At 43.7% G+C, this 26,468-nt stretch overlaps 1 protein-coding gene across 2 annotated transcripts; it reads left to right on the forward strand.

The window, feature by feature from the left end:
* Nucleotides 1–947: 947 nt before the first annotated feature.
* KLF3 (KLF transcription factor 3) lies at nucleotides 948–26,075 on the forward strand. Of its 2 annotated transcripts, none has more exons than XM_072335225.1 (7): nucleotides 948–1,695; nucleotides 5,152–5,195; nucleotides 11,596–11,692; nucleotides 18,222–18,717; nucleotides 19,074–19,221; nucleotides 22,820–22,980; nucleotides 24,088–26,075. In XM_072335225.1, the coding sequence occupies exons 3-7, from the start codon at nucleotides 11,636–11,638 to the stop codon at nucleotides 24,267–24,269; spliced, it is 1,044 nt and encodes a 347-aa protein (XP_072191326.1). In that variant the 5' UTR covers nucleotides 948–1,695; nucleotides 5,152–5,195; nucleotides 11,596–11,635; the 3' UTR covers nucleotides 24,270–26,075. The 2 variants fall into 2 exon arrangements, with proteins under 2 accessions (XP_072191326.1, XP_072191327.1); XM_072335226.1 differs by lacking the exon at nucleotides 948–1,695 and adding an exon at nucleotides 4,558–4,578.
* Nucleotides 26,076–26,468: the final 393 nt, after the last annotated feature.

Here is a 26,468-nt window from a genome sequence, read left to right on the forward strand (position 1 = left end):
TCATATTTCAACAATACCTTGTTGTGACATGATGCAGTGTAATTATCCAGGAGATACTACAATGTATTGTTATGCCAGTGAGTCATACCCTTCAGGGCTTCAGATCAGTGCCTTGGTTTGCTTTTAAAAGCCATTCAGAGTAGCAAGCGAAGTCAAGGGACACATTGAGACATCCTAGAAATAAAGATGTAGACCTAACACGTGCTCTTACAGCACTACCGACTCAGTAATACTCAAGTAGAAATAACACCGACCCAAACATGCACAGAGGCGCGAGTTATGCTTGTGTCCTACTCAGGGCGTTAAGCCCACAGATGGGTCTCAGGGAGCACCTACCAAGCATGGTGGTCGACCCTTCCTTGATGTGTTAGCTGCCATTTATCAACCAGTAGAGGACAGGATTTTACGTGGCACAACGCCTACATGACAATTTTATGCACAATATATTGCATTTGCGGCAGAACTTTCACCACAGTTGAGACAGCGAACCGAGACTACTTTTTTAACAGTCTTCCAATGGAAGCCTACAGGTGGTTACGGCGACAAGCGGCCGCTGTTTCCTATCGGTACGGGCAGAACCCCCCCCCCCCCCGAGCAGCAAGCGCCGCGCTGGGTCGGGTCTCGCTTCTGCGAGTCCGCCCGTGTGCCGGAGCCCGCAGGCTGCTCCCCGCTGCGAGGAGCCGGAGCGGGGCCGAGCCGGGGGTCGCCCCGCGGGACACCGAACTCGGGGCCGTTGCCGCCCGTGGGGCTGAGGCGGCGCGATGAGGGGAGTAGCCGCCGGCGCGATCGATCGCGACGGGCCGACCGCAGCCGTACAAAACACCCCGGCACGGGCCTCAAGCAGCCGGGCCGGGCGAGCCGCCAAGCCGGGCGGAGGCGGGCCCACACCTCTGCCCCCCGCCCGGCCGCCGGCCCTCGCCTCGGCTCGGCCCGGCCCTCCCCTCCCGTCGCGCCGGGGCGCGGCGCGAGCAGCTCCTCGCCGCCCCGCTGCCTCTCCCAGCCCCCGCCGGCGGAGGCAGCTCGGCGGCAGCGCCCCAGAGCGAGCACCTCCCTTCCTGCCCCCCGGGCGCTGGGTGTTGCCGTTGTTTTGCCGCCGCGGGTCGGCCGGGGTGGGCGCGGAGGGAGGGGACGGGGCGCGCTGCGAGCCGGGTGCCAGGCGCACGCCTCTGCCTGACGGCCAGGCGGGGACCGGCAGCTGGCCGGGCAGGTTTGGCGGCGGGCGGCGGCCCCGCTCCCCTCCCTTCGCTCCTCTCCCCTCCCCGGGCTGCTGGGGATAATTAGTGTCTGCGCGGGGCCGTCTGCCCCCGGGAGGCAGGGCGGGCGGCGCGCAGTCGGTGCGTGCCCGGCTGTTTGTGAGCGCTGACTCGCCCCGGCCCTCGGCGGAGCCTCCACCCCGCGGGCGGGAGCCGCCCTCCCGCGCTCCCCTCCGTGACCCTCCCAACGCTCACCCCGCCGGCCCGGGGAGCCCGGCAGGGCGAGAGGCGCCGCGTCATGTGACAGCGCGGCCCGGTGCCAGCAGCCCGGGGGGGAGGCGGGCGGAGGGCGGGAGGCAGGGCGGCGGCGGCGGGCGGCTCCTCCTCGCACTCAGACCCGGAGCCACCGCCGAGGCGCCTCAGCCGCGGGACACGCCGGCCCGGAGACGCCGCAGCGCCCCCCCGGCCCCCCGCCGCCATCCCGGCTCCGCGGGAGCGCCGAGTAAGTGCGAGGGCCGGGGCGGGAGGGAGCTGCGGCGGCGGGACGGGCTGCGGGAGGGGGAAAGTTTGCCGGCTCCGCGGAGCCCGAGGCGGGAGCGGGGAGACCGGAGCCGGGCGGAGCGCGGGGCCGGACTCGCTTGCCCCCCGCGGCTCAGGCGGCGCCTCCTGCGTGGCGGCGTGGTCCGGGCTCCGCGCACCTGCGCGGCCGCCGGGGGCGCCCGGGGATCCTGGATCTCTCCTCGGGGGTCCGGCCCGGCCCATCGCGGCCCCCTCGGGGGTTCGATCGCGGGAAGAGGGGACGGTGTCGCCGGATCCCAACGTGGCACCGCGCTGGGCAGCGCTGCGTTGAAAAGAACGGCGGGTTCTGCGGCTCCGTCGGAGGGCGAGTGGTGCCCGGCGGCTGGGAACGCCGCTGCGAGGAGGTCGTCGTTGGGAAGCGTCCGTCCCGGCCCGCTTAACCGAGGACGATGCGGGCTCTCGGAAATAGGTTTTCCCGCATATCGTCACCGAGCGCAGCACCACGTTGCAGCGAGGTCGGTGAAGTTCAACCACGCAGCGTCCAGGGAAGCGCCGCGGTTAAATATGGAATTAGAAATAACGACCGCAGTTCGGCTCCCTTTTCTGGACGTCTCTTTGTAAAGCCGAAATGGGAGCGGGATATTTGCTTTGGATCGGAGTCAACGGCAGCCCGGGGACGCCAGGCGCGGGCACTGAGGCGGGCGCCCGCGGGCTGCGTGGGGCGCGCAGCGGAGCTGGACTGCCTCGTGCTCGTGAGGCTGGCCCGGCGGCGCGGTCGGGTACCTGCATTGTCCGCCCGCTGCGTTCGCTTCCCGACCCCTGAAAGAGCAGGAAGTGGAGCCGGGCTCTGAGGGCTGTATTGTTACTGGAAGCTCCGTTTGGGCGGCGGGAGGAGTGCTTTGAAGACTTTATTTAAGCTAATAACATCCATGAATGCTCGTTACCTGCACCCAAGACAAAGGATTACACGGCTCCACGGTAATGACTTTTTTCACTGAGCTCTTTTAAGATGCGTGTTCTTGGTAATTGCACGAGGAACTCCGTGTGAGAGCAGCTCCATCTGGATCTGATACTCCTACCTGACCCTGGAGAGTTACTTCGGACCAACTTTTGTATTTTTAAGAACTTTTTGTCTGATATCAAGATAGGAAAACCTGAGGATGCTGACATGAGTGACCTCTTCTGTTGTTGTCCAAGCAAATCAGTGCGTTATTTTTTTCTCCCCAGAATGCACTGTGCAGACTGTGAGGGAGGCTGGGGTCAAGGGCAGGGAAAAAAGATACTAAATGTGTTGCTTCCTTTCACGAGGAACTGGACAGAACTTCCTGTAAGTAGCAGAGCCCTGAGCAAGCCCTGAGGTGCTGTGGGGATGTGACCTATGCAACCAGTGCCTACGTTGCCAACGGCAAAAGCCTTCAGACAAATAACCATGTAAATGTGAGCGAGATCAGACAAAGGTTCTGAGATGTTGGAGATAGTTGTGCAACGCTGGTGCTATTTAGAGTCCCAGATACCTGACATGAAGAGGAGCTGATAGGTCAGTGCGGAGCCAGCAGCTGCTACTGACCCACCGTGAAGTTTGCTGTGAGGCAGCATTAGGTGTCCCACCCATAGGGGTACAAACAACCAAAGCGTGTCAGGGAAGATGGTACTGAGACCACAGCTTTGAAGGAAAACTTGCCTTGAAGTTGCCATAGTGGGCATCTAGACAAGGTGCACCCTTGCTCTATCTCCACCTTGAGGAGTTCATTTGTTGAGCTTTGTGAATAACAGTATTACATCCACAGGTAATGATGTGAAGTCTGTATGGGGCAGAGGGATGATGCAGGCAAGGCTCTGGAACAATTTGCTGAGTTTTACTAGATGAAGAGGAGTCCAGAAGAAGCCCTTTGCAGCTGAAAGCAGTGCCTGGTGCCTATGGTTCTGTCCGAGAGGACCCATGCTTTGGATGGTGAGCTGGCTGCTGGGAACAACGAAGCTGTGCTGTTCATCAGCTGGTGATGTCAGTCCAGCAATAAATCCATCAGCCCGGGGAAGGCTGCAGTTAATCATTGTGACCCACGGTGTCTGAAAATCTCCTGCTCCCTCTTGTTGTGCAGGGCGCCTGTTTGTCAATAGGGCAGGTCCCCTGCATAAGGACAGTGTTTTTCTTCACACCCAATGAACAAACACCTCCACCCACTGTTGTTGTTTTAAAAGACTCCAGCTGCTCATGAATATAGGGTCAGGGAGGGCCGCTTAAATGTTTCTCTGTGCTTTCTCCCCAGTGCAGCCAGCAGAGCTGTTTCCTGTTCTTTGTTTCAAGGCTGGGGTTTGCGTCACACATTCCAAGTGGCATATGTGGTGCTCTTTCCTGTTTCGAGCTGTTTTCTGGTGGATTGGTGGCCTTGTCCAGGCCCCTTGCCACTGCCCCTCAACTCCCTCTCCCCACCCAGTGAGTTATCATGTCCCTACACACTCACAGTTGCTTAAGATGCCTGCGTTATGTCATCATGAGGTTTCCAAGTTAACCTTTAACGTGCACCCGTGATTCCTAGTATGTTTATGGGGGTGACCTGAAGAGCCGCGCTCCCTCCACTGAGAGCCAGTTTTCTCCTCTGGCTTGCGACACCAGCTGGGCTGGAACTGCTCCATTAAAGCCACGGAGTTAGGCTGGTGTGAGAAAAGAGCCCACATCTGCAGAGTCATCTTTCTGAGGTGGCCTTGGCTGCCGCCCTCAGCCAACCTGGATGGCCCATTGCAAGTGCTTTGCAGTTTTGGTTCTTGAAAGGAATACACTCTCATTATCAAAACTGGAAGATACTCTGTCTCATGGATGTAATGCAGAAAATGAGAGTGCTGGCTTACTTTTCTTTGGAATGTATAGGTATGGCTGTTCTACGTTTGACATTTTCATGGGTGCAAACATGATTTTTCAGTCCTGTTTTTATAGCTGACTTCTCCCCACGCCCTGTTACCAGCTGATGTGGAGAAACGTCAAGAGCAAATGCAGGAAGAGAATGTAAATGTTTCTCTTTTTTGGTTCTGACTGCCGAGGAGCTGAAGGACCAAAGCCAAAGCTCATTGAAATCAGGAGAAAGGCTTGCATCAACTTCAATGGGCTTTGAATCAGGCCCTGGGTGAAAATGTAGGACGGGCTGTTTATTTCTCTGTTTCTTACATACTGGGATACATGTGTTTCCAGTATACACTGAAATATTTCAACTCTCTTATTGTGCCACACTTGAAATTTCATTTTTTAAAGTAGCCTTTTAGTACCTGACAGTGCTTCTTTGGATGCTAAGAAGTAATTGTGATCATTGCATGGTTTAAATCTGGTTGTGTCTGAAATACGTGCTGTAAACGTCCTCTCTTGGTGTTTAATTATAGGGGGAAAAAAAAATTACAAGATTATATGCACACCCTTATGTTAGATTGTTTGTTTGTTTGTTTTTGTCAGTTCAGAGTTCCGGAGAACAAGAAGTATTTGTCCACACAGTTTTGGTGAGTCGATTATTTTCCTTGGTTACTGTCACTTATTTTTACTTAATTCTTTTAATTTGCAGAAGATTTCAAGCATTGGTTCGTTTTTTCCCTTGACAAAGGAAAAGGGTTGCATTTAACTGCAGTTTGATATTGGAAACTGGCATGTAGTAAAAACTGTAAACGTTGTGGTTCACACCTTTTTGTTGTTAGAAGTTTTACAATATCCAAGAAAAATTAAAATTGTAATAGTTCTGCAAACCAACTTCTTAATATTCATGAGTACTGCTAACAGGAGGTCTTTTAAAGTTCCTTTATACTGTCAGTAGTGGAGCTTTGTGTTTTCATTCCAAGGCTAGTTGCTTCCAATCCAGAATATGAAGTTTGGCAGGGCTGACTTGAGGAGAAATTTAACCCTTCCCTATTAAGGATTCAGTTGATGCTGAGCCTTTGAGGGCTCTGTAGCTATAGTGGCCTGCTCCCAAGGGAAAGAAGTGCAAGTATACATCAGCCAAATGGAAAGATAGAGCTCTGGTAGGCTTTTAATAGTACACTAAGTCAGAGTAAAATAATAATAATAATAAAAAAGTGGGTGGCCTGCCTGTCATGCAGTCAGTATACTATCAACAGACGTGATCCATGAAGGCATGTTCAAGAGTCCAAGCTTCTTTGATCGCATTTGTACCCACCGCACTTTCCAGCTCTTCTCCCTGTTGTTTTTATTTCACTTCTGTAGGTACACAGAAGTTCATCGACATTTGCCCTATGTTCAAACCCTCATTCAAATTAATCATTTGAGTTATTTTTCATAAATGAAATGCTCACTTCCTTTATTTCAGACTAGATTTTTTTTTTCCTTCTCTCCCATAGTGTAAAAAATGTTAAATCTCTTTTGTGTTTCATGAAGTTGTAGTTAAAATTATCTTTGAAATTAACTTTCTAAGAGAAAAACATAACAAAAAAGTTCAGTTTGGAAGAGAAAGATTTTTCATACCATTCCACGTAGTTCACTTGTTTTCGGAAGTCTGATCTTTTATACTCACTGGGCTATTTCTCTTTCTAAGCAGTAGCCTGAGACAGGAAACCAGACAGCAGTCTGCCCCAGTAGGGGAGGATACTGTCTAATGGAGGTGCCCTGAGATCTTTTTTTCCTCTCTCCCTTGGGTTCAGTAAATGTAGAATTGAACATTTATCAGGGCTCCATTTTTTCCTTGAAAGAAATGAGGGAATTTTTGTAAGCACTGCACGAACTTTTTTTGCCCAATTTTTTTACATTCAAGAAATCCATTTCCAGACACGTGGCTTCAGAGAGCCTGCAAGTGTTATACGTTTAATTGAAATACTGATCACTCTGCTACACAGCTGATAAATGAACACATCAAAATAATTCCAGGTCGCAGTGACATCAGCAAAGCAGGGCTGTGTGAGCTGCTCAAAGTTGCAGATTTCTTAGTGTGAAAGGCAGATTTTCATACCATTAAAAAGCCAAAATTGCCTGAACTGCTTTTCTATGTGAAAATAACAAAATCTGCTGTTAGATAAAATCTAATTGTAGTGGAATTTTTAAAACAAATTATTTTGATTAAAATAATTGAAGCATCTAGTTTAAAGGCATATTTATCTTAGAATGAAGTAGGTTGGAAGCACTGGAGTGCTATGTATCAGTTCATAGCATTTTTGGAGAGGTTTAAGTTGATTTTTAGATGGCACAACTTAATGAAATCTAAACAGAATATTACTGTTGATCATAGTATCTCTTTCATGCCCAGCAAGTGAAACATTCAGTAGAAAATTTTTATCTAGGTATCTCTTCTCACACAATATAGTAGCTTTTCCAGCAGTTACTACTGTTTCCCAGAGGAAATTCAGGAAACCCAGGGGGCTGCCCATCAGTAAAACATTTCCTTGGTGTGCTACTTTCTCATGAATTTCCTCCAGCTGTTCCTCGTGGACCAGCTGTGCTCTTCCCTTCCCCCTGCACTGTTACTGACCCTGCTTTGGGCTGGGTCTGACTGCTCTGCCCTGCGCTGCTGGGGAGGTTCTTGGCCTGCTGCTATTTTGAGGCCCAGCACAGTTCAACACTCAGTTACTTCCCATTAAAGTTAATGGAACTACAGGAATACTTTATTTTTTTTTGTGGACTCAGGTCTTGCTGTGCAAATCGTGCTGTCGATGCAGACAGAATTGTAGCTTGAAGGGGCCCAGAAAAGTCATCGAGTCCAACTTGTGGCTCCACAAAGGATCATCCAAAACTCAACCCAAATTTCTGAGAGCAGATCTTCTTACTAGGTCTGAAAAACACTTTTTCTACCTTTTCCCAGTAGTTCTGCTCTCAGATGCTGTTTTTTTTTTTCTGCACTGAGCTATCTTCCAGGTTAGAATTGAAGGGGTTTTCACCCCGCTTCAGGAAACATCCCATCCCTTTGGATTTCATCAGTTGAGAGCCTTCTGCTATTATCACTTCTCCTTCATAGCAGGGGACATTTTACTTGGGGCTGGCAGAAGTGCACAGTGTTAAGTCCCAGAGGGCTTGGACTGAAGACCTGTGTGCACCAGAGATACCAGCTGAAAAAACTGCAGTGTCTTCAGGGAGGGCACTCGTGTAGTGGTAATTCAGCAGATACTATTACATTATTCTGTAATTATACTAACAACAACAGTAGTACCTTGATGCTTTTAGACAAAGCCTCGCTGTACCACAAAACAGCATTCCTTGCTTCCCAAGGCAGAAGGATTGAGAAATCAAACTTCACATCTAGTTTTACCCAGAATGAAGAGAGGCAGAAGTTCTGGTCACCACTCCACTATCCGTAGCAGTAGCATCTGTCAGGTAGTATCTGTTTACTCTTCCAGATACTTTGTGAGAGCAAATGCTTTATGCCACAGAGCATCTGTAGTGCAGTGTCAGAACTGACCTCCACCTCACTGTTTCCTTTCACAGCACATCTGCAGAGCTGGTGGAGGTAGATTTGCTGCAGCAGGGGTTGCTCTGGCAGCTGATGTGCAGTGCAGATGTGCAGGCTGGGTGTTCTCTTCAGCCACTTGGCTCTTCTTGTCCATAGCAAATGATCTGTGTGAATCTTCACTAACTTTAAGCTCTCATTCACGCTAATGATGTTTCTGAAACAATAAACCTTAGGAACTGAGAAGTTAATATCAAAAAGTGCCCAGTTCAGACAGGAACATGAACTGTCCTCATGATGAACTTCCTTTATGGAAGGGATACTTAGATGCATACTGGATCATAAGGGCAGAGTCTGTGACTTTTCTGATGTGCTGTTGTCACTGGACTTTGCACTGGAAAATACTGAGGTTCTTTGCCTGGACTTTACCTTGCACCTGTCCTTATTTGCATACAAAACCCAGTTGCTTCATTTGTCTTTCTGAGGCACAGGGCGTGAGCAAAATCTTATCAGAAGCCATGTCCTGTTTGGACAAGTTGGGCTGACTTGGCAGAGATCCACAGGGTGGAGTGAATGGGAGGAGGCAAGAAAGTAAAACTGGGTGGCTTGTTAGCAGAAAAAGAGAAGGAGAGCAAAAAAAGAGAGGGTGGAATGTTTGCCTACTGGATTGCAGTTAATTAGTTAGTTTCAGATTACATGCATTTTAAATTCTTTCAGCCCACATGAAAAGCCCAATTAACGTAAAATAATTTATCTAATATGTGAATGTCAAGGACCCTTATTTTTTAATGCATTTAATATGAACATATTGGTGTTTCCTCATTTATTTTTTTCCTTTTCAGGATAGAAACAAGTGATTGTAGTTTGAATTTCCAGAAGTTAGCTTTATTTACCAAACAGTTTGTGGGCTTTCAAACAAATAGGTTATGAAAACAGCGTGTAAAGTAGAACCCAACTGTTTTTCTCATTCCTCTGTAGCAGAAACAGTCAAGACTGTTTACCTTCTCTAGTGCTCCCTTCTCAACTGTTTAGGGATAGAGACTGGGAGGTTTTGATTTAGTAGGCATGATTTTACAGATAGACTTAAGAAAAGCTGTTGATGGTTGGTATTTGAGGGAGCATGCTGTATCTGTGTGTGAGTGTATCTGTGCACGTGCTTCCCTGTGAATGGTCCAAGCAATTGATTTTGAGCATTGGTTCATGAGTATATTTGCAGTCTTGGGAAAGTGTCACTCTGAGCTTCATAGTAAATGAGGGACTCAAAGCTGATTTATATTAACTTTTCAGCAGCTCTATCAGTTACCCCAAAATAAACATCAGACTCACTAATCTGGACAAAGAAGACCAAGAATTACATGTTCATAGATTTTTTCGTTCTTGAAAATCAGTTTCTGCTTACTAACAAATGGGGGAAAAAAAGCCAACAACAGCTTTTGGTAAGAGTAAAACGTGATAAAGGAATACTCAATTTCTGGACTGCGATGCAGCAGTAGAAATAATCTTTACTGGTTTTAGATGACCGCATCGGAGAAAGATGGAGAATAACTTTCCACTTTCAGTCAGTGCAGTATACTTTCTGTTGGCAGCGTTGCTGTAATTCTTGTACAGTAATTCAGAGCCCTCTCAAGAAACACTCAGATATGTAGCATGAAGTGAAATAAATGTCTTCGTGCACTGTTCTGAAGTAAAAGGAGGGAAGGATTAACTCGTCAAGTTGAAGAAAATCCAGTATTAAAAAAAGAGTACCCTGGGAACATGGGAGCGTGACTGTTTACTTAAAGCCAGCTAACCTTTTCTTTCATGTTCTTATTCGTTCTCTTTTGTTCATTTATTCTTTGCTTCCTTCCTCTCTTCCTGAAGTACAGGTTGTTTTGTCACCGTTTAAACAGAAAACTGAAAGTTTTACTGTAAAGGTTCCTTATCTCTATGAGTACCACTTTTTAATGTTTTCACAATGCTTTCATATGGATGTGTACATGTGAGCGATGCATGGGTGATGCATGAGTTCTACCTGTGTGAAATGTTAAATACCTGGAAATGGTAACCATTCATTGCAAACCGGGACAGCCTCATAAGCGAGATTAAGGAGCTCACAAAATTATCGTGACTTTTAGCAAATAGAGCCATTTTTATACAACTACAGTCAAGGTTTAAACTGGACATCGCATCAAGCTGCTATTTTGAGCTGTAGTTTGGTCCTGTTGGGCCTTTGTCTTTTGTAAGAAAATTCATGAAGATGCTTTTATTTACATTCGACCTTGATTTGTTTCTGCAATTAAAAAAAGTACACTGTTGTAGTTAAAAGGCTTCAAGTTCTATTTATACAGTGGGTAATTAATTATAGACTAGCAACAGTTCATGCCATCTTTCTCTGTAAGCAACTAACAGGTAACTATTTCTTACCTGTAAACACATGTGACGGTTCATTGCAAGATTGTTCATTAGTGTAGACTTGTTAGGATGGTTTTAATTTGAGGCAGGAACACCTTAACATTTTATTGAAATTTCTGGGAAAATTTTCCGGCCCAAACTCCCAATCTGTTGTTGGGCCTTTAACCTACTTCCTTGGGCTGAAATTGGATGAGGCCGTCTGGCTGTATTCGTTTATTTCCAGTGCCATCTACTGGTCGAAAATAATACGCTTTTTATCCTCAACATCTTACAGAGAATCAGAGCACTTCCTTGCAGGGCACTGCAGAACTTGTTGCTGTAGTGTCAGTCTTGGAACTAGTATGTAAAATCTTGCCAACATCTGAATGTCTCTGAGAACAACATACCTCTGCATCTCTTGATTTTACTCTGTATCCTTTGTGGCCCATTCCAAAGAGGTGTCGCCTCCTTTCCTGGATGGTGTTTTTCCAAGCTTACCACAAAAGATGTGTCATCTGATAGTTACGTGGTGATATGCTGTGTGCTAAATGCTTCTTTTTCAAGCAGTTCAAGATAAAATTGAATTGGAAAAGTAAGGTTGAACACACTGTAGGAAAAAGAAAACAACCAAAACTGCACAGAGTGCAACCAACAATTGTTGAAAAATAGAGATTAAGTATAATGTTAAGTCATTGCAGTATTTTGGATATACATCTCCAAATTAGTCCTGTTGTTTCATATTCTTTCTTTTGCATTGATTTCAGTGTCACAGCACATAAAGATTTTGGCAGTACAAGATTATTCTGAAGCTATAATAGTGATGAGAAATGCATGGCATAAACTGTGATGCATTTATACACTGACAAATAATGAAAGCTGAGAATGAAAGTTGATATGCTGACACGAACAACAGAATTTCACATTAACTTTCATTAATGTACATAGATGTCGCTGGTTTTTAACGGTAGTTGGGAAAGAATAACCCTAACAGAAACATTTTAAATGAAATTTTGTCAGATATTTAAGAAGTTATACTAAAGATGAATAAATACAGACGTTTATCTGGCAAAACATTAAGCTGTTTCCAATTCACAAAGCTGAACTGGGGCTTTCCTTCAGCTTTCTAACACATTGTCTTTCCTGTGTAGGCCGGGACATCACAGGCATCAGAAGAGGTGAATAAAGAAGATGCTAATGTTTGATCCAGTCCCTATCAAGCAAGAAGCCATGGACCCCGTTTCAGTGGTAAGACTTCAAAGATATTCTAACCATTGTAATGATTCTGTACATTTAGACCAGGCTTTTGCTATGCTTTGTACTACCCTTCAAAAAGCTGTGAAACTGCATTTTGATTTTAGGTCAACAGGGTTCACATTTTTACTATTGCTTCATGAATTTATTGCCCCTAAATGACCTCTGCTGTTACTTCTGCTGATGTTCCCATCCACAGAGCAAAGGGGAGAACATCCAAGAACTCCTCACCCACACAGTGCTAATATAATCACTTCAGGTCATGCTGATGATGGAAGTGGATTGAAATTGAGCTGCCAAACTCCAGAGTGAATTGGCAAGAACCTGTGGTGTCAACGTTACACCTTTGAACTAAATGAACAGCTTCTCACCATCCCCTTCTCTGTTTTTCTTCTGGTCTTGACCACACATGCCAGGGAGGAACCAAAAGGAAAATCCTTACAAAATAAAATAAATAAAAGGCTTTTTTTCCTGGATAAACTAGATTAATCCTCTTACCATGTGATCAGATGACAAACAGAGGAGTAGAGGAGAAATGGGGGAAAAGAAAGGGAGACCTGGCTTTCTGTTATAATTTTCCATTGGTTTGGGGTATTGCACCAGCTCAGCATAAATAAGCAAGAGCAGCAGGAATGCATAGCTGAGAAGGGAGGCTGGGAACTATAATGATTTAGGTTGCTGGGGAAATAGGACCTTAGGAAGCAGTTTGGTCTGGATTTCACCTATTCAACTGCAGGCTGCTGCTGAAAGGGAAGATTATGGTTTTTATTTTTCCTCTGCAGCCCACTGTCTTATTTGTATGGTGTGAACCCATCGTGTGGATCCTTTGAACCAGCACACTGAATGGTTAGAATACTAGCCCACCAAAAATATCCTTCTTTTGGTCAAACTGGGTTCACTCAGTAGCTGCTCAGTGCTAGAGTGAGCACAGACAGAAGGAGAGAATAGGACCCATCCTTTCATCAGTGGCCTGCAGTAAGATCAGATTGCGTGATATGAAGCCACACCTTAGAAAGGCTGATCAGTTAACAGTGAGAAGTCAGTATACATAAATTAGTGTGCACTAAATTGATGCTTTTACTGGCATCTCTCAGTGTATGGTTTGCTTACCATTTTATTTAAAATGTAGAATAATCACCGCAAAATTAAGTGCATCTGGGAGCACTCTGATTTCTTTGGGGCTACTAATGCCACTTTCTGAGAGTTAAATTCACATGCATTTTAAGTTTAGAGTTTGACTTTCATGGATTTTATTTACTTTTAAGCAGTGGTAGACAAATAGTCAGCCTATTACTGAGGATGTAAATGTATTGACTAAGCCCAGATATTTGGGTCAGGAAAGAGCCTCAGTATTGATCACAGTTGACTTTGATCACAGTTATTGCATGTCCTTGTTCAGATCAGTGGTGATTATCTATGATTATTCAAGGATGTTCTGTGGTTTATGTCATAGGCAGGAAGTGGGCCACTTCTGCAATAAAAATGTCAATAAATAAATGACAAGATCCTAAGAGACTCCTGGAGCTGTTTTTTTGTACACATCTGCCTTCATTTCCCAGCAAAGGTTCTGCAGTGGCAAATGTGTTACCAAATATATATACTTTCCTCTTAGTCATTGCATAATGCAAATTAAAAGCAGGAAAAGGGGGATCATGAAACTTACATGAGGCAAAAGGACATTATTTGAATGTGGATTCCCCCATGCAGATCACTTAGTTCTTCCTCAGGCTGAGGAGTGTTTGTTTCAATTCCTGTAGGCTCACTGGCTGCTGAGCCACAAGCCCTTGAGGCCCTTCTGGCTTCTGTGGTGCTATTTAGTTGTGCAGCTTCCTCTGAGCCTTCCGGCCCTGCAGAAACTGTTCTGGAAGCACCTTTAAAGGTGAGGTAGGGAGGGAACTTAGGACAGGCGAATGTGCACTTCCAAGTGTGTGAGTGTTGCTGAACTTCATTTGAGGAAGTAGAGGGAAAGAGAAACTGTTACTGCAGTGGTGGATTTGTTTCTGGAACACAGGGTCCAGTTTACTGTGGTCTGACATAACCTGTAGTTTTAAAATCAGGATTTATTTCTATTCTGTCTGTCATTGTGATAGTATCGTTAGAGGTCAAAGTCAGTGAAACCTTCTGTGAATTACTGGTTATTTTACCTGAACACTCACTGTCTGTAGGTATAAAAGCTGCCTTTAAAAAATTCCATTAGCTGGGATGGGAGAGGGAAACAAATTACAGCTTTGGCACCACTGTATTTCAGGGCGTGTGGCTGAAAGGATTAACTATGCTTCTCAGATGGCTGAAGCTCGCACCCACACTATTTCATCACTCTACCAACAGCTTGTACTGCTTGTTGAATTGAGTTATCAAACTGATTTTATGATAGTTCTTAAAGAAATAATGACAGTTATCTGAATGTTTTCTGTGAGGACTTTGTAAGCATTTGGATAAGTACCAGTGTCATAGGCAAAACCATGACAACCAGTAATCATTTAGTGAAATAAGTCACTTTTTTTTTATTTTTTTTGCATTAACATCTTTGAATTGAAAGAAACAGTCTCTTTTTCCTGCCCTTCCATCAGTCAAAAGAACACGTTTCACTCCTTTTTAAGGCAGAGTGCTATGTGTAGCATGAGGGATTGAGGTCTTAAGGTAATGAATATATTTAACTAGCCTGCTAGTGTGCTTTTTCATGTATTAGCTACTATTTGGATTAGATCCTGTTTGTCCTCTTCTGTGATACCAATTTGACAGCTGGTATAAGGATGTAAGCAGGTTCTTCGTTTGTCCTGGTTTTGCAAGAGTCTAGCAAGATTACAGTTCAGTTCAGAGGGTTGTGTAATTTGTAAAAGATAGGATTTGTTCTCCTATTCAACAAGCAGTACGTTTCAGTAGGGCAGCTTAAGAAGAGTTTAGCAAATTCTGTCAGGCTAGTGCTTCATAGTGTCACCTTATGGAAGCAGCAGTCTGCTGGGGAGTGATGAGTGCTTTCATCGTGTTCAGCTGATCTTTTTTATGTATGAATAGATTGTTAAGAGGAAAGGCGTGGTGACTTCTCCTTTTAGAATTACTGATTTGATTGTATGAACATAAGGGTATTTTTGAACGATAACTCAGGAATATTAGGAATTGCTGTAAGCTGTTTTGCAGTTTCTTTGTGAGTTGAGGCCTGGGTGTTTTTATTGTTTGGAACAAACAGCAACAAAAGGGAAATGAACTGCTTAGTGAGGTCCAAGAGGAAAAGTGATCATATCAAACATTAAAAAGACCTGTACAGAGCCTGTGAAGGCATATACATTGAATTACAACCCTGCATCTTCATGGCAAGCTGCTGTAGTAATATACAATTCTGTGCAGAAACTTTTGGTAACAGCGGAATTTATAGGAAAGTGAGAACTTGTTGGGTTTTCTTAATCCAAGTCAGGCTGAAGGACATATGCTCTTAATTACAGTGAAAATCCAGGGAAAATGTATTGAAATAAATCAGCTTGAATATTTTGGTCAGACTGAGCAGTACTACCTTGTTTTACACTGTTCCACTGCAATACTTCATGTAGATATTAAGCGGTTAGTGTTTTCAATTTAAGGTAGTGCTGTTGCAGCTTTGGTCAGGGTCTGATCAGGAAGGTGAGCTCAGTGGTGGTGAGTGATGAACACAACACACCAGGCAGTGCTCATGGGTGGATAAAGACAGAGGTCTCTTTCCTTTCTCTCTCCCTTCTTGCCCTTCATAAATGCTGTAGGACATTCCTGTGAAGTCTGATGAAGACAGGGTTAACTGTTCACCTTGCTGTGTAATTGTCATTTGATCTGCTGACTTCAGCAATGCTGTCCGTGCAGCTTTAGCCAGGCAGGTTCAGCTTGGTTCTGCTCTGGACTGTGGTTAATCAGAGTCATTCATTACAGCTATTACATTCATCCAGAGCAGGCTGTGGTCCCCGGGGGAAGTTCTAGGATTGGTGAGAAAAGTCCACTCTCGCTGTGCATTAATTACACTCCTGGTTACTGCAGTTGGTGATAGTTAGAAAACCAGACAGTTGTTTGCTGTTGTTAATGCTCTCAGTTTACAAAGGGAGACTGAAATCTTTCTTACTCTCCCATCCCATTTCCCCAGAGGGATTTTCTTTGCTTCCCTGGCAAAAAAAAAAAGTGACCTACCAAATCTGAAATCAGTGGTTTTTGCCAATCTAAAGACGATCACTGAGTCCCAAGAGATGGAAACTGCAGCTTTGCTTTGCTAGAAGACACAGGAAGCTTAACTTTAAGGCCAACAAGAAGATGGATCTGAGTGTGACCTACTCCAAACTAACAGCATTTCAACTGTGCTTCACTGATAGTGAAGCAAGCAAAAGTGCATTCCAAGTAGGTTCTGACTGACAACAGAAGTACCAGTTCTGGTTGTTCAAGCACTCTTCTTGTCTTTGTCACCCTTTCTGTAGCCAGCACCCTTCCTGTACACAGCACATACATATACTGTAAGTAATAATATCACATTTTTCTATCACAGCTTTATCTGCTCTCCAGGTAGAAACATGATTAAACCTCTGCAGAAGAACAGTTTAGAAAGATGATTCAGCTTCCCCAAACTGTCACAAGAAATAGCTGGTGTTAAATCTGTGCCAGATTAATGACAACAATGGAAACTTCCTGTGGAAAATAATGCAAGGCATGCAGGATAATGCCAAGTCCCGAAAATAATCCCTTTTAAAATACAGTTATATTCTCCCCAATTCTTAGAAAGTATTTCTTGCTTGTCTAAATGTGTTTTACTTACCCTTTGCAGTTTACAGGTCTCTGCACAATACTTTAACGGTTTGGTAGTTTTTCAACACAAACTTAGCGTTAAGTTGAAGAACTGGAAGAGGTTAACTGGTTAACCAGTAAGGTAACAGCTTGGAAATGCTTTGTTCTTTAGTCCACTCAGTGACCAGAAACATTCCTGAAGATTTAGATGACACAGTCTTTTTCCTTTCTAGTATTCTTGCATCTTTCTGAGCTGTAGGGTTCAGAGGAATACACTTGCGCAGGATCTGTAAGGCTCCATTGTGCATGAATTCATGCGTGCTGTGGTACACGCAGAGCTCTGTAAGTCACAGTTGTTATTTTCAGGTGAGTGCTACTGCAAGATAAGAGCACTTCAGTGGAATGAAAGTGCACATTCACATGAACATGGATATGCCTTATAAAACAAAGTAGATGTTCCTATGTGATCATCCCTGACAAACTTGCAGAACTGTGAATACACTGATGCACAGTGGTACAAAACTTACACAGCTCACTGAAGCAGAGTAGACTTTGAACTGTGAGCCAACAGCAGCAATTTTAACAGAAGTATTTAAGATCATTTATCCATTTAGATTGGTACTTTCTGCCTGTGCTCGAACTGGATCGATATTTGGTTGACATTAAATATCATCAAGTTTTAATCCCTATCAATATTCAGCGGTCTTCGTCTTCTAGAATTCAAGTAAATTCAGTGTTGCTTGACTCAGCAGTGGTGCAATACCCACAGAGCTTGTTTTACCCAGCATTGTGTGCAGTGATGGCATTTTTACAGAATTCTGCAGAGCCAGTTACCACGGAAGATGAACACATACATAAACTGAATTTGTAAGTCATAAACAGATGAATTCAGTAAAGTTTCAACATTTTCAATGCAGTATGGGCTGTTTGTAGATTGTTTCATTTGAAAATAGTGTTAGTTAGGGGTGTTTTGTGGAATCAGTTTTGTTGATTCTCATCACACTACATGAATGCAGCAGGAAAAAATGATGTTTTCTAAACTCACCGTTTCAAAAAGCAACTGGAAAGAAAAAAAAAAAACACATTGGTGTCATTTTGCAATAATACTTGTGGTTAACATTGACAGTTACAATCACATAAATGTCCTTTACGAGGGAAACAGGCAAACTGAGAGACGTGCTGCTAGAAGTTTTCTCGCTAAGAAGAAACATTTTGAAAAGTTACATTAATGTTTGCGTAGCTGTATGGTGATTTTATTCCATCTGTTAGATTCACATCAGTTAGTCAACAACCACAGCTTGAAGCACTTTTAAAAGGTCAAGTTGATCTGGATAGTTGTTTAGTAGTACTGCATTCTGCAGTGAATGTTCATACCTCGTGGTTTATAAAAATCATTTTTACTGAAATGTAGAGATTATTATGCAGATTAGGATTAACTTTGAGCTCTAAATGCTCCTGTGAGGAGAGCTGCTGACTACCACTAAGCAGCAGCAATAGTGTATCAAAAGCAGTTTTTCAGGGAGGAGAAAGTTGCTGGATAAGCTTTGAAGATCTGTTTTCATCAACTGTGTTGTGTTGCTTCTGAAACAGTGAATTGGTTTGTGAGTAGCTTCCTTTGAGTGAAATCCGATGGTTTATTTTATTCAGTTGTGTTTAGAAAATATATTGGAATGCTTTCTGAAAACCTGCGTCTCGCCTCAGTGTATTAGCCATTGTTCTTTTTCAGCAGTAATTTTATGCATGTTGGTTCATTATTTGTTTTTCTTTCTTCTTTTTCTGCTCCTTCTGACAGTCATACCCATCCAATTACATGGACCAAATGAAGCCAAACAAATACAGCGTCATTTATTCTGCACCAAGCATGTTGCACAATAAATTCTACTCGAACCCTGATGGACTGTCGAATGGAATTCAGATGGAGCCAGTAGACCTTACGGTGAACAAGCGAAGCTCACCGCCTTCAGCTGGCAGTTCTCCCTCCCCTTTAAAATTTCAGACTGTGCATAGGAGAACCTCCCCTGGATTGACTCTGTCCTCACCCAGCTCTCCCATCAGTAAATTCACACCGTCACCCCCAGGAGTACAGCCGTTATCCATGCCTATAACAATCCCTCCTGTAATGGCTGCTGCTCTTTCCCGCCATGGACTGAGAAGCCCTGGAATACTCCCGGTCATTCAGCCTGTTGTTGTCCAGCCGGTTCCTTTCATGTATGCTCCTCATCTCCAGCAGCCCATCATGGTGTCCACAGTCCTTACAGATGAGATGGATAGTCCAAGCAGCATGCAAGGTTGGTGCTGTCAGAGTTGTGTTTGTTGTCCTCTCATACTGGGAAAATTACTATATATCCGTCTTCTAAAATACGCAAATATATAATTTACTATGTAAATATTTCACAAAACTTAACAAGGTTGCATTTTGTTCTACTTTAAACCTGCGTAAAAAGTTGTTTAGCGTAGTAGATCTGCTGAGATTTGAACTGATGAAAAAGAGAGCTGAAGTTCTTTTCATCACAGTCCATCGGGACAGAAATACAAAACCTTCCAGTTTTAGTATTAACTACAGATTTTTAGGTGTATCTTTTATTTATGTGACTCTCCATATTCTTGATACATTGTCTTCCATCTCTGACCTTCCCCCACACAGTGCCTGTTATTGAGTCCTTCGAGAAGCCAGCACTGAAGAAAACAATTAAAGTAGAACCGGGAAGTGAACCAGCAAAGACTGACTTCTATCCTGAACGAATGTCACCTCCAATGACCTCATTGTCTCCCCAGGAAGTAATGCTGCAAGAGTAAGTAACTTAACAGTAGTTCCCAGATCAACAAAGGAACAAAAGGCAGTTCAGTGCAGCATTTAACTAATTTTAAGGAATGAGATAGAAAGTTGCTGTGTTTATAATGAAATCCAGAAAACCTTTCTCCCCAGCTGCCACTGTGAGATGCAATTTGAACTTTTGTTCTCTTTCATCGTATAGACATAGGTGTGTGTTTCTACACAGCAACCACATTTCTAAAGTAATGCTGGTTCCAATCCTGCCATTCACTGGAGGTGGAACTGCAATAAGCTAGAGATATCTTTATGTAAAACCAACAACAAACTAGAAAAATACTTCGAAGACATTTAATACCGATCTCTGTATTTATATTACCTTAATACCCTTTAAAAATATTCCTGTGACTTTCTTGGTGGACCTCTTTGTCTTCTAAAAAACATTGGCAACTCAGTGGAAAGAAACCCCTCAGGCCTGCAAGCTCTTTGTATATCCACTGAAGTTTCACATTTACCTGAGGCCACTGTTTTGGGATTCGCAGTTTAAGTAGTTCCTGCAGCTCTCTCTTCCCCCTCAGCCTCTTGTTTCCAGACAAGTACTGATACAGCTATTACTGAGACCACTGCAAATCTGTCCAGGTTTAAAACAGCAGAAGGCAGAGCAAGGACTAGGCAGAAGAAATGAGGCCTGGGACAGAAACCTTTTGATGGAAACATTAAAAAATTCTTAGGCAGTACCTGGTGGATCATGGCTGTGTTCCCATCTACTGTTTCCCTTAAGAGAATTCTACCAGCTTAGGAAAACTGTGGGACTGTCCAGGTTCTGGCTCACCCTTCAGCAGGCAGTGCTCTGGGCTTGCACACTGGCTACTGGTGTGGCTTTTTGGATGCAGTGAACTGATTGCCAGCTAGCTTCTGTAGGGCAGCATGCTGTTTATTTACAAGTAAGCTTGTATGTTCTATTATGAGAAAATAGCAAATATCCGTGTTTACCAGTTGTATATTTACCTTCTGCAAGGACTCACCACACACAGCAGCCAGATCTGTCTGTACTCAGATCTAATTTCAGTGGGGTCAGGGCAACCAAGTGCTGTGCTTCACCTTTGTCTCTTGTTAGGCCTCTTGAACAAGGGCAGACCAGCAAGGGCTGTTCCTGACTTATAACACACCCTTCCTCTGGGGCTGAGACTTCTGTAGACTTGTCACCTGCATTAGTGATTTGCATTAATTAATTCCCAGTGAGTCCAGTTTCCACAGGAAATCCATCCGCTGAGCAAAGAATATAACATTCAATACTAAGTGTGGGCAGCATTGGTACTTTATCTGTCACGTTGTTCCAAAGCATCATCTCTACTTGACAATGCAGAGACACGGAGTCTGTTTATGGAGACATTCCTTATGTTGCAATGACTTCCGTTGTCCCAGCTGTCTGCAGAGCTGCAGTTCTTGCTCAGCTCCTTCAAGTTCAAATTCTGCAGCATCTACAGCAGTTGTAGATGGTAGTTCTTAGCTTTTTGTTCATATGAGTTAAAAGGTGAGACTTAAACATCTGTAAAATTTCTTGTTGCCTCACAGCTTCATCAGCCTCTCTGCATTATGGGATGCAATTATACAATTTGTTGGTAAATACTGCAATTGTATCATGATTTTTAGAAGGTAGCTTGTTAAATAATGATGCTTACCTGATGAGAATTGCATGGATTTCTGTCTTGCATAAAAAGAAATGGAAGAAGGGGCTGTGGTTTATTATTGGCACTTGTTTAGTTTTTACCTCTGATTTTTGACACCATCTTAATCACTTTTTTCTAAGTGCCCATCTCCCCCATCTGAAGATTGTTAACATTCTGTAGTCTTGGCAGCCTCCTTTCCTCCAAAGGGAAAATGAGACAGAGATGGATATTCACCATTTTATTTATGTACTCTTAGGTCATGAACACAAACAACACACAGTCAGTGCCTTTTGCTCCATTTTTCCAGCTGTTACCATGTCCAGAACCAAGTCTACTTGCTGTGCTAAGCCACAGATTATCCAGAAGGACTGGTGTGCAGCAGCAGTAAAACTGAGCATTGCTTTAGAGAGGCTTGTCTTTAGAAGCTCAAAATCTGCCTTTCTTATTTAAGAGTATGTACATCCATGTCTAAAATCACTGCCTGGGGTTTCCTGCCATTACAGTATTTTTAGTTGGATTTATTGTGTACTTAAAGAGTACATCAGTCAGCAGTTGCAGAAACACCCAAGGAACAGAGTTTGGCGCCCAGTCTGAAGCTGGTAGCACTGATAATGGAAGAATACTGGAGTGAAACTTTTTCCCTCATCAGTAGTTTCCAGCTTGCTGCTGTGGAGATTAATAGAAACTGCTTTTCTCGTTCAACTAGTTCAACGATGTCTTTTTTATCTTCTACCAAAGGACCCTTAGTACATGCCTATGGCTTTGCTATCAGAAGCAATCATTCAGCGTTTCTGAAAAACAAGCCCTAGAAGAACTTGGTTGAAGTATCAAATACTCCTCTGATAGTGGTTTTTAATATAAATCAGTTGGTAAAGAAATTTGAAATACAATCACAGAGAAAGGAGCGGAAGTGCAGAAAGCTTCTCTCTATCAGATGGAGGAGCCGGTCTTACCACAAGGAGCACCAATATCTGCACATGATGTATTAAGTTTCAGCTACAGGCTAAAAAATACATTAGAAGTATCAATATAGATCTGGTGATCGGCTGGAAAGTGCGGCTTTGTGAGGTTGCAAGATTTATAATGCTGCTTGCAGTTCTGACTGACAAACCTCCTTTTCTAGCATTAGCATGGAAGAAAGAATCAAGGTTCTGCCCAATTCTGCAGTCAGTTTGTTGTTGAAACCTAAATATCAGTAGTTTATGAGTTTGTGACATTTTTTAGGAATCTTGGTGTGTTTTCAGAGACATGAATGTTTATATTTTACTTTTAGTAGAGGTCTGTATTCCCTCACCCCGTGTCTTACCTGCCTCCTACCTGTGGGCTTCAAAGCAAAAAGTGATGTTTATGAAGGTGGGGAGCCAACTTCAGACATCCTGTGGGTGTGTCACGCAGGCTAAACTCTGCTTTTAGGAATTGACGTCAGTGGTACAGGGAGGCCGCACCCTCCTGCCAGCACCAAACAGGAAATTCTTAATTACTCTGTGAAGGAGTGACTGGAACAATAAAGATTGAGTTCTGCTTTGAAAGCCTGGAGATACAATTCCTTTAATCATATGGGATAGCTGTTTCCAATTACAGGCCAATTAGTCGCATTTCAAGGCAGAAGAAAAACTATAAATAAATAAACAGAAGTTCACTATGAACTTATAATTTTGTTTAAAAAAGCTGTTTTTTTCTGAGAACGTGGATTTTGAGAGGTTTTTTTCCTTTCTGAGTTAACAAAACATTAGTAGAAATGGCTACGCCGTGCCACAAAGTAAGTAAGCGCTTACAGATATTACTGCTAGAATGCATGAAATTTGCTGAAGCCTCTTGAATTTTTCGACATGCCTGTAATGCTGTTCTTTCTGCCAAGAGACAGCGGAGTAGTGAATGTGGGACTCTGTAATGGATCGTAGTAACTGAGGTTTGCTGTGCTAAATGTTGTTCATTTTTGACATTGAACAGGAATCACCCTTCGGTTATAGTTCAGCCAGGAAAGAGACCTTTGCCAGTGGAGTCACCAGACACGCAAAGAAAGCGCAGAATACATCGGTGCGATTATGAAGGCTGCAACAAGGTCTACACTAAAAGCTCCCATCTGAAAGCTCACAGAAGAACCCATACAGGTTTGAGCCTGCTGTGCTTTTCTTTTCTGGTATAATGGTAGATTAAGATTTTAATTCGTACTGTTTGCCAGGTATAAAAAACAAAACCACGGTTTTGGCGATATTCTGAACATTATCACAGGCTGAGCAAAAGAGAGAATGTAGCAGGAAAAACCCATAAGAAGAGACTGTAAGCTAAAGCAAGATCATTCTGTATGCTTTACATTCACTGGCTCTTTGCTCATTTTATGTCCAGTTGCTTGCAGATTACTCACCCCGTAAGCACCAAATCAGTTCACGTTGCACTACCACACCCCTTACATCACTGCTAAATTTGACTGAGACTTCCATGGGAGTAACCTGTTTGCAAACGTCTGGACTGTGTGCCAAATACAAACAGACCTGGTTCATGTGGACGTGCTAATCACGGTCCAGTAGTGCTCTTTTCTGAGTGGGTTCATCCCCTCCTCAGTTCTCCACAGAGATATTTATCTTGGCATTTCTTTGGATTTATTTATATATGTGCAACCAAGATTTTTGCAAACATGAGAGATGCTTTTAGTGAAATAAAGCAGTTTGTGTCTGTCTTTTGTCTCTACACAAGCCAAACCTTTACTTTTTCGGCCACACAACGCTGTGAAATAGAATGAGAGTCCAGTATTAGGAAAGACTTATTAAGAAAGATTTGAAGTTGAGCTATTTGTGGCAGAGATACCAGCTGAGACATACTGTGGTAACTGGACGAGGTAACTACAAGATTTCTGCCAGCTGTGCTGATTGACAACACCAATCCTTTCCCCAGCTCATCTACCACAGGAGGGCCTGCTTTTGAAAATACTCAAACAAATGCTTAAGTTTTCACACTTGTAGGCTTGGTGAAGCAAAACAAGCACTAATACAGCAGAAAGAGGAGCAGAGAGACAAAAACAATAATAGGTTGTGGCAGGAAGTAGTTTTTTTATCATGTTAACTTTGCACAGTGCAGAACACTCTGCCAGCCTGTTGCTGGAGGAAGGCTTTTCGAGTAAGCATGAAAGTACATGATAAAATTGGACAGGGCAAGAGGATAAACCTGTCAAATAACTGATGTGTTTGTATCTTCAATCTTATTTCTGTTTCTTTCTTCAGGTGAAAAACCATACAAATGCACTTGGGAGGGATGCACGTGGAAGTTTGCTCGTTCTGATGAACTAACGCGGCATTTCCGCAAGCATACAGGAATCAAACCTTTTCAGTGCCCAGACTGTGACCGTAGCTTTTCACGTTCGGACCATCTTACTCTTCACAGAAAACGTCACATGCTTGTCTGAGTGTCTTCTGTCCCCGACTCCTGACAACACTTTTTTTTTACACATGCATTTTAATTTGGGTTCAGCTGGTCTGAATCTCTGGAGTTTATACCATTAAAAGCTTACATATGGTCAGTACTAGATGTTATCTAACCCTTCTGTGTCCTTGCCACGGGTCAGACCTAAAGAATGTGAACAATTATCTGTTTTGTTTTGTTTTGTTTTTCTTTCTCCTGGGGATGCTAAGCAAACCCTTCCTTCAGAGAGTATGTTTAATGTATTCCATTGTGAATAAGGGAATTTGTAAACAAACAGCTTTTGTTGGTTTCTTCATATAATCAACCCAGTGTATACTGATAAAATAGTAAATGTTATTGAGTATCCAAAATGCTCATCCTTGGCAGAGACATTATTTATGTGCCCTGCACAAGGCACGCTCTCGTTTTATGCTCAGCAATGCAATGAATGGACTTCCTCAACCTTGCTGATTTCTGCAGTATGATTAATACAGCAATTTTAGAAAGACACCCGGTTCAGAAATCCCCTCTGCCCAAACAGTGGGTAACACTGTAGAAATAAATCTAAGCAATATACTTTATAGAAAGATGGAGTCATAGTATATCACTCACCTCAGTCAAGGAGAAAAATTAGGAGGAACTGGTCTGTGCATAACACTGTGTGCATCTAAACCAATGTCATCTCTCCTTTGTATTATAGCGTAGTATCCAGCCATGTTTTTATTGCATACTGCCCTGGTGGATTTGTTAAATGAAGATCTCGTGTGACGCTGTATGTCTGTTTTCTGTGCGACTGTGTGGATGGAACACATACGGTACTCTCCTATAACATGGCATTAAAAGATATTCATAGAAACCTTCCACACCTCATTTCAGGGTTACAGACTGTCCCTCTGTCATCACTCCCCTACGTTTCCTCTATTCCAAATACTTTTTTTCTCCTTACTGTACCTCAGAAAATAGAAATCGTCGTGTCAAAAACGCTCCAACGTGTTGCTGCAAGTGCCACTTTAATACACTACAGTGTTTTGAAATATCCCCGATACTTTTATGATGAGATGGCATCAAATACGAAGCACTTCTGTGACAAACTGAGTCACGTATCTGGTTAAAAGTGTGTCAGATCATCCATTTGACAGCTCTGATCCGTGGCTCTGATTGTGACAGTGCTCGGTAGGCTGAGCTTCCTTTCTGGATGTGTCCATTGCATTAAAACGTCATGTCACCAACTCCCCCCATGTCAGTAGCAAATGCAATTCAATTGCTCAAATGCAAGCAAACTGAATTCAGACAACGTACAGCTGATCATAGCAATTTTCCAGTACTTAGAACTTTCCCACAAGAGAGAAGGTTTCTGTCTTTATTAGCTGTCAGGTTCTGTGCTACTAAAAGGAAACAGGATCTCTTTGTCTAGACTTGAGCACACAGTTGAATGTTTGTTCTTCACCCTGTGTGAGGTGAACACAATTCTGTGCCATATAAACTTGTTAAAGGTCAGGTTTTCCTTTGTCTTGGAAAGCCCTACTGGAAAAGCAGGGCTGTGGGGAGGAGGTTTGCGAGGTCCTCCAGGAGGAGTCAGGTTGGAGGTCCATCTGCAGGTGGGTACCTCAGAACCCGTGGAGAGCAACGCTGGGCTGCATTCTGGGGGGTCCAGGATCTGCAAGCTGAACTGATCTGCAGGTGCACAGCTTGGAAAGTGAGGAGCCTTCCACCTTTGCTTCCTTGGCGGTGGGGTTTCCAGCTGATCTGCTGACATCCATGTACCCATGAGAGCCTAGAGAGGAGATTTGTTCCTAGAGAAAAATGTTCAGAGTGATTGCTATAAAATGCAACCTAGTGTTCAAATTGTGTAGCAAATCTTACATATGTGAAATGAAACTCTCAGTTTTATTTAAGGAGCAGAGCCCTCGATCTGTGCTCTGCAATGGGCAGAATGAGGATTACCATGGCTAGGGCAGCTCTGCACACCTTTGATGGGGAAAATCCTTGGGCTCTTTACATCGCCGTGCATCCTCAGGACTCGGGGCTCGCCTGATCCATTCAGAGCTGAAAAACTTCAAACACCAATCGGTCCCTTTCTGTCCGACCGCTCCATTATTAACGCTGATGAACATGCAGGAAAGAGATGACTATTAATGAGCAGTTGTTTTCAAATTGCGATTTATCATTGGATTTTTATTTTCGGAGTCAGCAGTGTCACAGG

Source organism: Excalfactoria chinensis, chromosome 4 (assembly GCF_039878825.1).
Source record: "Excalfactoria chinensis isolate bCotChi1 chromosome 4, bCotChi1.hap2, whole genome shotgun sequence".
Lineage (NCBI taxonomy): Eukaryota > Metazoa > Chordata > Aves > Galliformes > Phasianidae > Excalfactoria > Excalfactoria chinensis.

What these genes read in the sequence shown, in the direction of transcription:
- KLF3 (XM_072335225.1), top strand. Translation starts at nt 11,636, where the DNA reads ATGCTAATGTTTGATCCAGTCCCTATCAAGCAAGAAGCCATGGACCCC. An exon ending in TAGTCCAAGCAGCATGCAAG is followed by an intron (nt 18,718 to 19,073) that starts GTTGGTGCTGTC and finishes TCCCCCACACAG; the next exon opens with TGCCTGTTATTGAGTCCTTC. An exon ending in CAGGAAGTAATGCTGCAAGA is followed by an intron (nt 19,222 to 22,819) that starts GTAAGTAACTTA and finishes GACATTGAACAG; the next exon opens with GAATCACCCTTCGGTTATAG.